The sequence below is a fragment of the Arvicanthis niloticus genome, chromosome 16 (assembly GCF_011762505.2).
Source record: "Arvicanthis niloticus isolate mArvNil1 chromosome 16, mArvNil1.pat.X, whole genome shotgun sequence".
NCBI classification, from domain to species: Eukaryota; Metazoa; Chordata; class Mammalia; order Rodentia; family Muridae; genus Arvicanthis; species Arvicanthis niloticus.
In genome coordinates this window covers 66,704,776-66,718,463 of record NC_047673.1, presented here as the reverse complement: position 1 = coordinate 66,718,463, position 13,688 = coordinate 66,704,776, and the positions used below count along the sequence as shown (strand labels likewise).

Here is a 13,688-nt window from a genome sequence, read left to right as displayed (position 1 = left end):
ATTATGCAAAGGTCTAGTGATGTTATTACTCTGGATTCCTAGCCTACACAGTTTTCATTGACTTCTAAAGTTTGTTTTAATCGTTTATAAAATAAGATGATAAACTCACTTAGAGAAGGCACCTGTGAGGATTAGATAAGGTGATTAATGTGAAGGTTCCTTATAATGGTCCTCTATTCTAAGCTCCAGAAGAGCAAGGGAACCGTTCTATTTATGCATTGCTATCCCCTCGGAATGCTGAGCAGCACCTGGCAAATAACACGTGATCAGTAAATACTTATTGGCATTGTCCCTACTTTTGCAATGGTATAACTTAAATAAAGTTGCAGTTTCTTACAAGGATTATATATGTGTACACTAAATCACCTTACATGTCTGTCAACCCAGAACTTTAAACACAGCTTTGTGTTAAAGTTGGTCAAATTTTTACATAATTGTTGTACTCCTTGAACATCTTTTAAACCACCAGTTTGGGACTAGAGAGATGGTTGAGGTTAAGAGCATTTGTTTCTTTCAGAGAGGACCCAGATTTGGTTCCCAGCACATATACGGTGGTTCACAGCCATCCACTAACACCCTCTTCTTACCTCCTTAGGCATCAGGCTGTGTATGGTCTGTGCACACACATGTATGTGTGCACTTATACACATATATGTGTGGGTGTATGCTTATACATAGGCATACAAGCAAGCACTCATATGTATCAACCTAAAAAAATTATTTTTTAATTTTAAGCCCATATTTTATATAACTTTTAAAAAATGTTTTTTTGTACTTTGAAAGTTATTTGAGTTTTCACATTTCTTTTTTAAATATATTCTATCATTCTGGGACCTTTTCTATCAAAGAAGCCAAATTGAGTTTTATGTTCAACAAACATATGATGTGGAAAAATTCTAAGAATTGTAGTAATCTTTTTTTAGATGTATGGTAATATCAATGACAGAATTCTGTTATTTCCCTTTCTTAAAGATTATTTTTAATGCTAAGAGAAAACTCTTCACTTTAGTGTGACTATTAACTAGAGGTGACCTGGAGGCGTGACTGGTAGACTAGTGCTTGCCTGGCATGGTATTATGGCACACACATGCCATCCCAGTACTCAGGAGCAGAGGCAGAAGAATTGCTGAAAATTTCCAGCTAGCTAAGTATATGTAGCAAGACTATGTCTCAAAATAAAAAAAAAAAAAGTAAACAGTTATTTCATGATTTTGTGAGCCTGTATGAATGAACACAAAGCTTCATGGACTTGAAGAACAAACCCAAACTGGCAACTGGATTTGTCTAGTGATGTCTGTGTATTAACAAATCAGCAAAATCCTACTTCAGAAGAGCATTATGGTCCTCAAATGACATCACATAAAGTAGAAAATGTTGTGTATAGTGTAAAACAGTGCTTCAGTCCATGACTTCTTGCCACCATAGAACCCTTCAGGTAAAAGCTTAGGAAGTTATCATAGTGTTTCCAATCTCATGAACATAAGTATTTTAGAATTACAAAGAAGTTTAGTAATGCTGAAATACAGTTATCAAAATATTTTGCAATATAGTAGTTGATGACTCTTTATTAACAATTTAGTAAATGTCAATAGTCTGGGTAGCTGTGTAAGTTTGAAAAAGTAGTCTCTATAGATGACTATAAACAACTATCATGCAATTTCTGTTGGTGACAAAGATACTTATCCTTGTTAATTCCAATGTAGTTTGTTGCTTATATTTATAACTGAAACACTAAGCATCAGGTAAGTTAGTTAAAGTGTTTTAGTTTCTTGTTATCCATGTTCAGATACTTTCTGAGTTCTCTCATTTCCAAATTTAAGATCTGTGACATGTTAGTGCCAAGAGTATTCAAAATGTATTTTTAAAGATATTATCTTGTAGATTATTTGGAACTTAATTCATTAATGTTAGTATTTGAAGTTAAGGATTTATAATTTTGTACCAAAATAGTAAAGAGCTTTCCAAAAAGTTGTAAATTTGGGATATCAATCTTTAATTAGAGTTACAAGTTACATGACTACCAAAATTGATTGTTTCTAGAGCTGTTAATGTAAAGGAAATTAAATTTCTTTTCTAAAATTATTGCCAGGATCAGCCAAGATCTTGCTCTCATTGCTCGGGAGATCAACGACGTAGCGGGAGAAATAGATTCAGTGACTTCCTCAGGCACTGCCCCTAGTACCACAGTAAGCACTGCTGCCACCACCCCTGGCTCTGCCATAGACACTAGAGAAGAGGTAGGAGATCTTCATGGAGAAATGCATAAGGTTCTTTCTTTTCTTAATTTCTTTTGCTTTTAGCTTTTTGCTTAGTTTATTTTAGTTATGTCCACCCTCCCTGTCTGCATGCAGCTCTGCATTTTCCAAGTTTGCTTTATCAAATTCATTTTTTGTAACAGTTAGCAAAGACTAAAAGGCTAATACTTGGTCTACTATTAACATAAAAAATGGAAAATTATTTAGCTCTAAGCACTTTGCCTATTGATTATAGAAGAGTTTCTATAATCTGACTTGAAATGTGAATATAGATGTTATTTGGAAAGTAAACTGAAATTCAACAGATGACTATATAAGGTTTCAATGAAGTTTGACAGTAAAAAGAAATAGTCACTACTAGTTAATATCAAAGAAATATATAATTTCTACAGTGTTTTAAAATAGTAATTTTGTTGACAGATATTCACCATATTGTTTTTTGAAACTGAAATATATATATTATACAAATACTATTTCTCTCACGTTTACACATAAATACTCAAATATTCTTACAAACTCTGGAATATGTTATTATTTATAGAGTGTTGCCCACCTAAAACCATGGCTTCCAACAGGACAGTTCCAGGAGACACCAATTTTATATCATTGTTCCACACAGTACCTTTAACTTAAAATTAATGATACAGTGGTCTTTCATCCCTCTGTATCTATGGAGAGTAATTCCAAGGCACACATCAAAACCTGAGAATCTCCAGTCTTTTAGATAAAATGGTACTGAGTTTACATGTAGGCTGTGAACATCCTTCCCCTGTACACTCATCTCTGGATACTTAGAATACCTCCTAATAGCATGAAAGTGCCCAGGCTGTATTGTTTACAGAACTGTGACAAAGAAAGAGATCCTATATGGAATTTACCATTTATGAATCTTGTAAAGAAATGTGGCATCTCTACTAAACACACAGCATTGTAAAAATATTTTCAATACTTAGTTGAATCCCCAGATAAGGAAGGTTGACTATAGTCTCTAGCCATGTCAGCATTTTAAAGGAACTAATTTGTCCTTATATGGCCTAAAAACTAGAAATGGACTTTTTTAATGATTGAAAATATGAAAAGAATAGTGATTTATAACATGGAAATCATTTTAAATTCACATTTCAGTTTTATTACAATGTAGCAATTCTTATTTGCCTGTTGTTTCAGTGTTGTAGTACAGACCTGAGTTCTCAGGCAGACCATATGGTTGCAAAGCCAAGAACATTCACTCTCTGCCACTTTATAGACAAATGCTGCTAGCCCCTGATACTGATAACTCAACTTCTTCATTTTATTAAATTCTAAATAGTAACCAAAAATGCCTAGCCTTTTGGACATGTAATCCTGGTGAACTGTGCTGGCACTCTTTTCTTCAGTTGCTTCAGTTGCTTTTGTCTCATTGTTTTCTTATAAAGCTCCTTAATGGTCACTTCTTGTTTATTTTTGTGTGTATGCTTTCTAATTTAATAAATGATATTTCATTAATCTGTGTAGAGTTTTGTTACCACACTGATCAATTATAAGTGTATATAAAAATTGTCTTTGTTGGTTTAAAAACAAAACCAAGAGGATCTTCATGGTGGCAAGACATACACATGTCTCTGGTACATTTAAATAATGTTATTTTCTCAGCTTTCTAACTAAATTTTACCTAACATGGTTATTCATTCACTGAGCCCCAGTAGAATTACTGAAACATTTCATGGAATATATATTCATTCCCTTTTTGTTTTATTTAAGAATGTTACCCTAGTTATTCTTTTGCCGGTAAACCTGTTACTTGGTGTTGCATGTCCATAGTCTCCACTATCGATGGTAGGACATTAGTTTTACTGTAAGGAGATGTATGTTCTCTATCATTGTTAAAAGTTTGACTGAGACCAAAATACTTATTATGTGGATTAATTTTGTTTCCTTTTATAAATTTAATTGAATTTACTATTCATGTATCTTGTGAAGAAATTTGGCACCTGGATTTGGGGAGGAAAAAAGGAAAAAAAAAACAAGATAGAAAACTAAAAGAAAAAGAAACATTATTTTGTACTGGTAAGGCAATGTGAGTAAAGTGAACTCATTGTCCTCCTACATGGCTCAGTTTTTTTTTTTTTTTTTCTCTTAAAGCATCTAATTTTTTTCCCTGTGGAGAACATTTTAATCATGAAAGAATTGAATTTAGCATAGTTAAATATTTTCGATCCTGAAAATAGATGAACATCTAGTTTATGGAAGAGACCTGTTTGGCGCACTTATTTAAAAAGTAATTGGTTTATTGAAGATGTCATGCTTCTGTTACTACTTGAGAATGAAATAATTTCTCTCTAATAAAAATTATAATGCCAGTATTTCTACACTTTTCGCTATTCTGTTCTCATAAGAGTTTGCTTTTGTTCTACTAGTTGGTTGATCGTGTTTTTGATGAAAGTCTCAACTTCCGAAAGATACCTCCATTAGTTCATTCTAAAACACCAGAAGGAAACAATGGTCGGTCTGTTGACTCAAGACCTCAGCCAGCAGAGCATCCTGATCACTTAACGATTACAAGACGGAGAACCTGGAGTAGGGATGAAGTAAGTAAGCTTCAGACTTTGAACATATGGTGAAGAGGCATCGACTGTGCCACATTAGGTAATGTTGGGCCCCAGTTACTTCAGGAGGACCAAATTTATTGTTATTAAAGAGAAAGAGGTGTCCAAGCTAAACTAATAATGCATGCAAGAGTCACGATTAATTCTAAGTTAACCTAAAAGCCAATGTTTATCAAAACTATTAAACTAATCCTTTAGCAAAAATAAGGAACTTGAAAGATAGCCCAGCATTTAAGAGTTATCGCTGCTCTGGCACAGGACTAGGTTTGGTCTCTAGCCTCTACTTTTACCCCCATTCTCAAGTGAGGGAATACCAACACCCATCATGAAAATTTACTCCCTCGCTTCTCTCTAAAGAGCAGGTGGTTGATCTCTTTCTCATCTTTGCATTTATATTATTTGGTAAATAAGTAAATAATTTAGTACTCCTGTTGTCCCTTTTATGGTAATGTAAATTATAAATATGAGAGTCAGGGTCAGATAGTAATTCAGCAGGATAAAATAGGTTGTTTTTTTTTTTTAAATGGGATGACCACAATAATAGGGAACATTGACAAGTTATTTAACAAAGGAACTCTGTATTGATGTTTCTTTCCCTTTCTGGATTTAATTACTTTAATGACATCATTGGTTTATTTTAAGTTAAAATTAGCATAAGTAATTTGAGTTAGTGAATTGCTGCTAGCGCTCTCAGTAGTTATTCACTAACTATATGTCATTATACTTCTTTCTCTGTTTCAGGTCATGGGAGATAATCTGCTACTGTCATCAGTCTTTCAGTTCTCTAGGAAGATAAGACAATCCATTGATAAAACAGCTGGGAAAATCAGGTACTTGTGTGTTTCCTGTTCCATTTTATCCAAACCTGTGGCCACTGCTGTGAGGAACTAGTGACATCACTGATGTGGGTTCTTATTGCTGCTCCTACCGGTTACTTCAAATATAAGGAGCAGTCTTGGCATAGCAAATGGCCCTAGTTGTGAGAGCTAGCACTTTAAGTTACTAGTACTGAAACCAGTTTCCTTCTTCCCAAAATATTAGTAAATATTCTAAACTTAGCAAACTCTTGAGGTTTCTTTTACTCAGACTTGACTCCAGTGTCTTTGGGTAAGGTGTGAGGCTGAACTCTTAAGACTCTGGAAGTCTGTGATGTAGCAGCCTTAATGATTAAAATGGATGTAGACTGTTCAGCCATAGGTCCACATTCTTAATAAAAACAAGTAGCAACCGGGGCTGGTGATAGAGGTCAAAGCCTGTGACAGTTGACCAGCAGGGATAACAAGTCACTTGTGAGGCCTTGCAATGGTCCCCAGCATGGACCATAAATAAGTAAATAAACAATCAAGTAAATGTAGTTTTAAAAATTCCTATTTAAAAAAAAATTAGTGTGATTTGTACTGTTTGTTTTCCTCTTTATATTTAGTAATTTTTAACAGTGTGAGCATGGTTCAAAACTACAAATGTTTAAGATATATTTATATTATACATACAATATTTAGCATGTATATATGTATTTTTTTTCTCCCTTTAAGTTCAGTTCTCAAGTCTCAAAGGATGGAATCATGATCACTTACTTGTTCTACATCTTAGGCTGTTTTTAACTTAATACCCTTTACTTCAAAAGTATCTGTAAAATATTAATAGGTCCTTAGTATTTGCTTGAAATATGGCATAGTGCCTTAAGGAATTGAATATTTGACTTTTCTTTATGAGTATCTGTAAACAGGTTTTTAAAATTATTCTAATGATTACACTTATTAGTATATATTGCTGGGTTTTTTTTTCAAGATGGAGAGTACAGTTATATTAGATTTCACCAAAGCAAAGGCATGCTTGACAGCTTGTTTACCTGAGTGAGTCAGCCTGGGCTTAAGCTCCTGCTGCTGCACTCACAAAACGTGTCTTAGTTTCACTTTCTTCACTTGAATATTAACTGTACCATTCACAATTGCTATTACCACTCAGTTGGTCTCCTTTTTTTATTATTGAAATTACTGATTAAATAAAGGAGATTAAAACTAAAATCATCCTAATTTTGGTGAATTAAACTGGAACTGAATGAAATTTTGAAAGATAAGGATTCCAGTTGACTTTGGAGAAGTTAACCTTATTATAAATACTACATTTTCTGAAGTCTGATTTTATATATCAATCCATTGTATTTTACTTATACTTGGTATGATGTAATGAGCATTCTGACACTGTCTTGCATAAGCTTTATTTTCCCTGTGATCATATCAGATCTAAGTTTGCTGATCTCATTCTCTTCCACTTGCAAAAAGTCTCCTCACCAGTCACCCCATTCACCTGTGATGATACCTCTAGTCAACTTGGGCCCACGTGCAAGTACACTACTGTTCACTTGGGTGAAGTCCATTTAAAATTAGTAGGGAAAAAGTAAGCTTAACTAATTAGTTATTACACAGAAACTAACAAATATCTAGGCCTCGGTCATATGCCTTACTGATGAATAACCAGAGAAGTTATGCCTCAGAGCTTGACTCAGATATTCAGTTTAACTGACGGTAAAACACATCCACATATGTGATGGTAAAGCAATTGCTGCTGTTTTGAATTTAATTATACTCTAAAATTTAATGTGCAGGTATTAAGCAAAGGACCATTAAATGAAATGAATGTTGACGATTGCAGTCTTATATAGGAATTGAAAGGGATGTGCAAGGCTCTAGGTTTGATTGCCACACTATCACCAAGAGGTGGGGGGCTAGTCATGAAAAATCTCCAAATCTGTTCATTGATTGAATGATTCTTGGCTGTGTGTTATTTGTAGCATCCTTTTTGACCCCTTCACAGGTAAGTACAGCAGGCAGATATTTATTACTGAGTTTTTACTTAATCCTAAAAAGCCATGGAAACATAATAAATCAAATGTGTGCTCTCAATATATACTGTTGTCCATGAAACTGTCCCGAGTCACATTGTATGATCATGTGTGGCTTGCTGATGAGAAAGCTTGAGTATATCATATAATTGTATTCTACCTTACTGAAATACAAATCCCCCATCCTTACAGCTATGTCTTTATCCAGGTAGTCACTCACACAGCTGCCTGCTTTGTACCTTGCTGTTGTTGACAGACTCCCACAGCGGAAAATGCTGTGGGTTTGACATTTAGTTAGACTTGAGTCCAGAGATTCCATAAAGTAATACATTGACTAATTGATTTTACTATATTTGAAATTTGATGGTTAGGAAAAACATTAAAGATTGCTGTAAATAACATAAAGATCAAATATTCCATATTTTTATTGCCTTTCATGTGAGCTTTGAGTTTTGGTATATGAAAAGCTTATGGCAGGCTTTATAAAAGTAAAGATGATAAATCTCTTTATTATGAGATTTATCATTGAAGCTTGATGCACAGATATGAAGAAACAGTGCATAGGGTTGAATATGATGGATTACTGTCTAGTTAAGAGTGAAAGGCATATTTAGAAGAGGATATGTGTAGAAAAAGACGTCTTTAAAATGTGTGATTTCTGGTAACCAAATCTGAGATTTTAATTGATAGGAGAGAGGAAAATTGGATGACAACTTGTAGTACTTTAAAAATTAAGAAATTCTCATATAGAACAGTTATTTCATCAGTTCTTTTTGTTATAAATGTGTAAAACTTTATAGTCTCTTAACTCTTAAGCTGTATGCAAATAACTAACATGAATTAATGTTTTCTAATAGAAGTACAGTAAATAGCCTACTATTCTATCTTTAAGATGATGTTCATACTTTGATCCATCAATAAAGTTTATGGTTCTTGCTTAAAGAGGTCTTAACCAACAGTTTCATACCTAATTAAATGTATTTTCTTCTTAATTTTGTTTCACTTATACTTTACATATTCTTTCACAATGAAGTTAAGCTTTCTCAAGCAAAGATTATATTGTTAGTTACAAATAGCAACAGCATTTGTATTACATTCAATTTTTAGTTAAAAGTAATATAAACAGTAAAGAGTTTTATGCATGTATTAGTACCCAGTGAGTTTATGTTTTTAATAATTTTCACATGCTTGAGTCAATAATGTTTACCAAATATTGAGTCTGAGTTCATTAAATAATTGTTTTTATATAGTTTTGAAATTATAATAAACTATTTATGTAATTACAATAAACTATATATTATGTATTTTGTTTATCATCAATAAAACCATGAATGCTTGTGTTTTTTGACTACAGAATATTGTTTAAAGACAAAGACCGGAATTGGGATGACATAGAAAACAAGCTAAGAGCTGAAAGCGAAGTCCCTATCGTGAAAACCTCAAGCATGGTATGCTGTTTTTTCAGGATTAAAACATTTCAGCGTGGCTTCATTTGTAGGGAAAAGCATAGTTTTGAATATTTGCTAGTTTACATTCTAGACTGTATGAATGCATAGATCCAGTAACATTTCATCCACTGGTGTTTGAAGCATCTGTTGTTTCAAGGCTACAGGGAGCATTAAGGAGGACCCTGTGTGTGCTAATTACTCTGATGCATCTTGTTCACATGATAAATTTACATTATAAAGAAGCAGGTTTAAGTTTAGAACTAAAATATTAAATTGATATATAATTTCTGGTTTTTTTTTGTATTTTTTGTTTTTGTTTTTTTTTTTTGTTTGTTTTTGTTTTTGTTTTTTTGTTTGTTTGTTTTTGTTTTTGTTTTTGTTTTTTTGAGACAGGGTTTCTCTGTATAGTCCTGGCTATCCTGGAACTCACTCTGTAGTCCAGACTGGCCTCGAACTCAGAAATCCTCCTGCCTCTGCCTCCCAAGTGCTGGGATTAAAGGCATGCGCCACCACTGCCGGCCTAAAACTTTTTTTTTTTTTTTTTTTAAGATACAGTTTTAAAATGTTGCAAAGTTGATCAGAACAGATGTTTCAAAACTGTCCTATCTTTATTAGTAAATTGCCTTGAAATGTTATTATTATTGCTGTTGAAAATTTTTTATTATTAAAGATTATAAACTGGATCTTGCTTGCTGGGTGTCGTGTGTGGCTACTAGAGCAGTACCATAGAGATGATAAGTTGCATTGCTTGTGATCTGCTTTAATTTTGTAAGCTAATTTGGGCATTTCTTTCCCTGCAGGAGATTTCTTCTATTTTACAGGAGTTGAAAAGAGTTGAAAAACAGTTGCAAGGTAAATTTCCTACTGAATTAAGTAATGATGCTTCTGGATATGGTAGTGTAGGGTGTTCTGGTGGATGCCTCTAATTCCAGAATTCAGGAGACATAGACAGGAGGATTGAGTTTGAGATCAGCTCAGTGTATTTCATTTCCAAAAATATATTTCTTATATTCTTAATTATTAAAACAGTATTTGACTAAATATATCAACTGGTACTTATAGAGTTGAATATATCCAAATTTTTCATAAAGGGAAAGTTTTACAAGTCTATATAAAGGACTGGAGATGTGTCTCAGTCCTAGAGTGTCTGCCTAGCATGTGTAAGGCCCTGGCTTCTTCATAAAAGTGAATAATAGGTAGATAGTTCCCAATATAAAATCTTGTTGTTGTTTCACTTTTGATATAGAGTATTATATGTAAACTGGTCTTGACCTCACCATGCAGCTTGGAGCTCTTGATCCTCCTCCCTCCACGTCTGAGGCTGTCATACTTGGCATAAAGAGAAATCCTGAACATTTGTTGGTATTTATATTTGATAAAATCTGGAAGTTTTAAACTTTTTAAAAGGGATGTTAAAAACATAACCAGTATTTTCAGTACCCCTCTATGATGGTAAAAGCAAATTCAAAAAGCTCTTGGCTTTTTCCCTTCCAAGCACTGTTCATAGATATCTCTAGTGTCTATAGGGACTGCAGGAACCTAGGAGAATCACTCAGATCTGTATAATCTACAGTGTAGACCTAACCACTGGTTATTAAATCAGGGTAAGTAAGATCTAGCTTGTTTAACTAGAGGTTAGTAGCTTACTTTAGCTAAAATCTCTCTTAATGATAAACAGTATTTATATCCACATCTTACTGAAAACAGAATTATATCTCTTTTTATTTTTTATTTCCTTCAGTGATAAATGCCATGATTGACCCAGATGGAACTTTGGAGGCTCTTAACAACATGGGATTTCCCAATGCTATCCTGCCATCTCCACCAAAACAGAAGTCCAGTCCTGTTAATAACCACAGCAGCCCCAGTCAGACGCCAGCACTTTGCCCACCAGAAGCTAGGGCCCTACACCCTGCTGCTGCGGCAGCGGCAGCGACAGCGGCAGCCTCCACTGAGTTTGAGAATGCTGAATCTGAGGCTGATTTCAGTATCCATTTCAATAGGTTCAACCCTGATGGGGAAGAGGAAGATGTTACAGTACATGAATGATGACGTTCCCTTGTTTGTTAGAGACATTACCCATGGAGTGACTAGGGGTATTGGAAGCAGCATGATGTTGACATACAAAACAAGAGAGCTTGGTCAGCAACAACCTTGTTATCTTTGTCTTCTTGATTTATTTATTTATTTTTACCTCTAATGTGTTATACCAGTCTTTGCAAACTACTCAGACAACCACTTGAAGCACACTTAGCAAGAGGCAGCTTTGCCTTTTGTTGTTCTGTGATTTTTCAGATTGAATCATATTATTGCATCCTTTCCCTTCATAGTTCTTTTTGTTGTTTGTTTTAAGCCATGCTGTGACCTACAAACAAACTAAACCTTAGACACATTTTTAAGCCCCTGTGTCTCCTGTGCCAAGCTGCTTCCTGAGATGAACTTTCTCATCCGCTGTACAGATTGTTAAACCTTTCAATTTGCTTCTTAATACTAGGGTTTATATTATTACTCACAGTCACTGGACACAGTGTCACCCTGCTCTGTAGAGTGAAGCAGACCCTCCACAGCAGCTGCCCTGCGTCCTGAGACTTTCCAACAAAGTGTGATTTATAACTGTTGCTAAGTAACTTGTCTTGGGGTTATGGAAATTAACTATTATGTTTGCACTAAGGTTTACTGGGAGTGGTAGATGGACGTATCCATATATCATTAAGGACTGCGTCTGTACATAGGAAGTTGACAATACTGTACTTGTTTTAATCGCAGTGTTTTACTCCACTTTTCACACAGAGCCATTTGGCACCTTTTCTTTCTTTCTTTCTTTTTTTTTTTCCTTTTTTTCTTTTTTTCTTTTCTGTTTTTCTTTTTAAGGAAATAAGATTTTCTCCTTTTAGATTAAATGACTAGAAAGGTTCAATGTGACAGATAGTTTAGGTGGAGTATATTTTTAAAATTAAAAACATGTATATTTGTCCTGTGTTACCAGGTTTTTATGTTGCAGAAATGCCTCTGGAGTGACCATGAGGTTCATTTTTCTTTATTAGGAGACGTGAAGAATCAGTAGTTGTGAGAGTAGTTGATAGTTCCACTCCCAGTCATTGAATTGCTTCTGTGTTTCCCTGTAGGTCCATAGTAATCCTTTGTCAGTCTTACATATTTGTAAGGACCCTGCAAGACAGCAATGATGACTAAGGCTTTGGGCTTATAGCTACTAAAAAGAAAGCCTGTGAAAAATATCTTCTCTAAACTTTGTTTTTGTTACTGTTTTGTTTTCTTTCCAGTAAGCTCACATTTCGATAAGTTTTTAAATAAAGGAATTATTTTTGTGTTTCCAGAACACTAATTTGGGTGAATCTTAATTCTTTTAAATATATTAATAGGCCTGGATTTGTTCCAAAGGCTCATTCGTCTATAAAGAAGAAACTGCAACTTTGTGATGTGGTCTTTGATATTTTAGCAATAACCTATGCTACATTGTTTTAAGGAAAAGGTAACTATACTTCAAGATTTTTTTAGGATCTAAGAAATCCTATGTCGTTGGATCAGTTAATAAAAATGCAAAATCTTTTTGTAAGATGTAAAACATAAGTTTGCTATGTAATGGATCTCATATTTTTCTTTAAATTAAAAAAAAGGACTTGTTCTCCTTGTAAAGCTAAATTCACAGTTCTCATGAAGTAAAACTTCAAAAGGGTTTCAACAAATGTAAAAGGGAAGTGAGATGCTTTGAAGAAACAAACAAAACACTGAAACAGGGTCAGTCCATTTCAAGAAAAAGTTATGCATAATAATCATGATCGTTCCCCCTTTAGTTAACGTTTGGTACTGAGTCTATCCACATGAGAGTACAAGATAAGGAGTCTAAGAAAGTATTAAATTATCTACGTACGTTATTGTTTGTTTACACAGTTTTGTTCAATTATAAACATTTGGCCTTTTACTCTGTTATTTTTATTTTGTATGAATACATTCTCTTTATTTATTTTTGTTACATTTATTACATTATTTTGTTATGCATTTACAACTCCATTTTTAAATAAAGTGTTTCTGGAACTTTATGCAATGATTATAGATTTCATGTCTTTTGCCATCTGATATATTTTCATTTATCAATTTACAAACTGTTTATTAAAGAATCTTCCAGTTTTAATGAATGTATGATCATATAAAAAAGTATTCTTAATGAATTATAACAAATGTAATACAATAGCTTAATACTCTGGTGTAACACACATATGTGCATGAATGTGTGCATATATGCACAAACACACACACACAAGTTATTTGTAGTCAGCCTTGAATCATCCAAAAGTTTATCTTGAACATCTTCTGTTTGAGAACTATCAATTTAGACTCTTTTTTATTCTCAGTGGAGTCTTGAATGTCTCCCTGTAATAATAATCAATATCATGAATTTCACAGCTTGACTGTGTGGCTTTCTATATTCTGACGCAGTTTTATGTTTCTGTCTCCTCAGTATAATTTCCCCAGGCTCCTACAAACCTCTGGACTATCTGGGCAATTCATCCGTCCATCTGCCGGCTCTCCGACTGTGTGT

General features: G+C 33.8%; 1 protein-coding gene across 11 annotated transcripts in view; it reads left to right on the top strand.

The window, feature by feature from the left end:
• The window catches only part of Cep170 (centrosomal protein 170), an 83,572-nt gene extending 70,384 nt beyond the window's left edge, over positions 1-13,188 (top strand). For 6 of the 11 annotated variants that reach the window (XM_076914560.1, XM_076914562.1, XM_076914559.1 and 3 more), the window contains 6 exons: positions 2,090-2,267; positions 4,652-4,822; positions 5,582-5,670; positions 9,037-9,130; positions 9,931-9,982; positions 10,872-13,188. In XM_076914560.1, coding sequence (XP_076770675.1) covers positions 2,090-2,267; positions 4,652-4,822; positions 5,582-5,670; positions 9,037-9,130; positions 9,931-9,982; positions 10,872-11,179 — 892 coding nt within the window. In that variant the 3' untranslated portion in view covers positions 11,180-13,188. The remainder of the gene's footprint in view (positions 1-2,089; positions 2,268-4,651; positions 4,823-5,581; positions 5,671-9,036; positions 9,131-9,930; positions 9,983-10,871) is intronic. The other 5 variants (XM_076914561.1, XM_076914557.1, XM_034520153.2 and 2 more) reach the window with 2 other exon arrangements.
• The last annotated feature ends 500 nt before the right edge of the window (positions 13,189-13,688 follow it).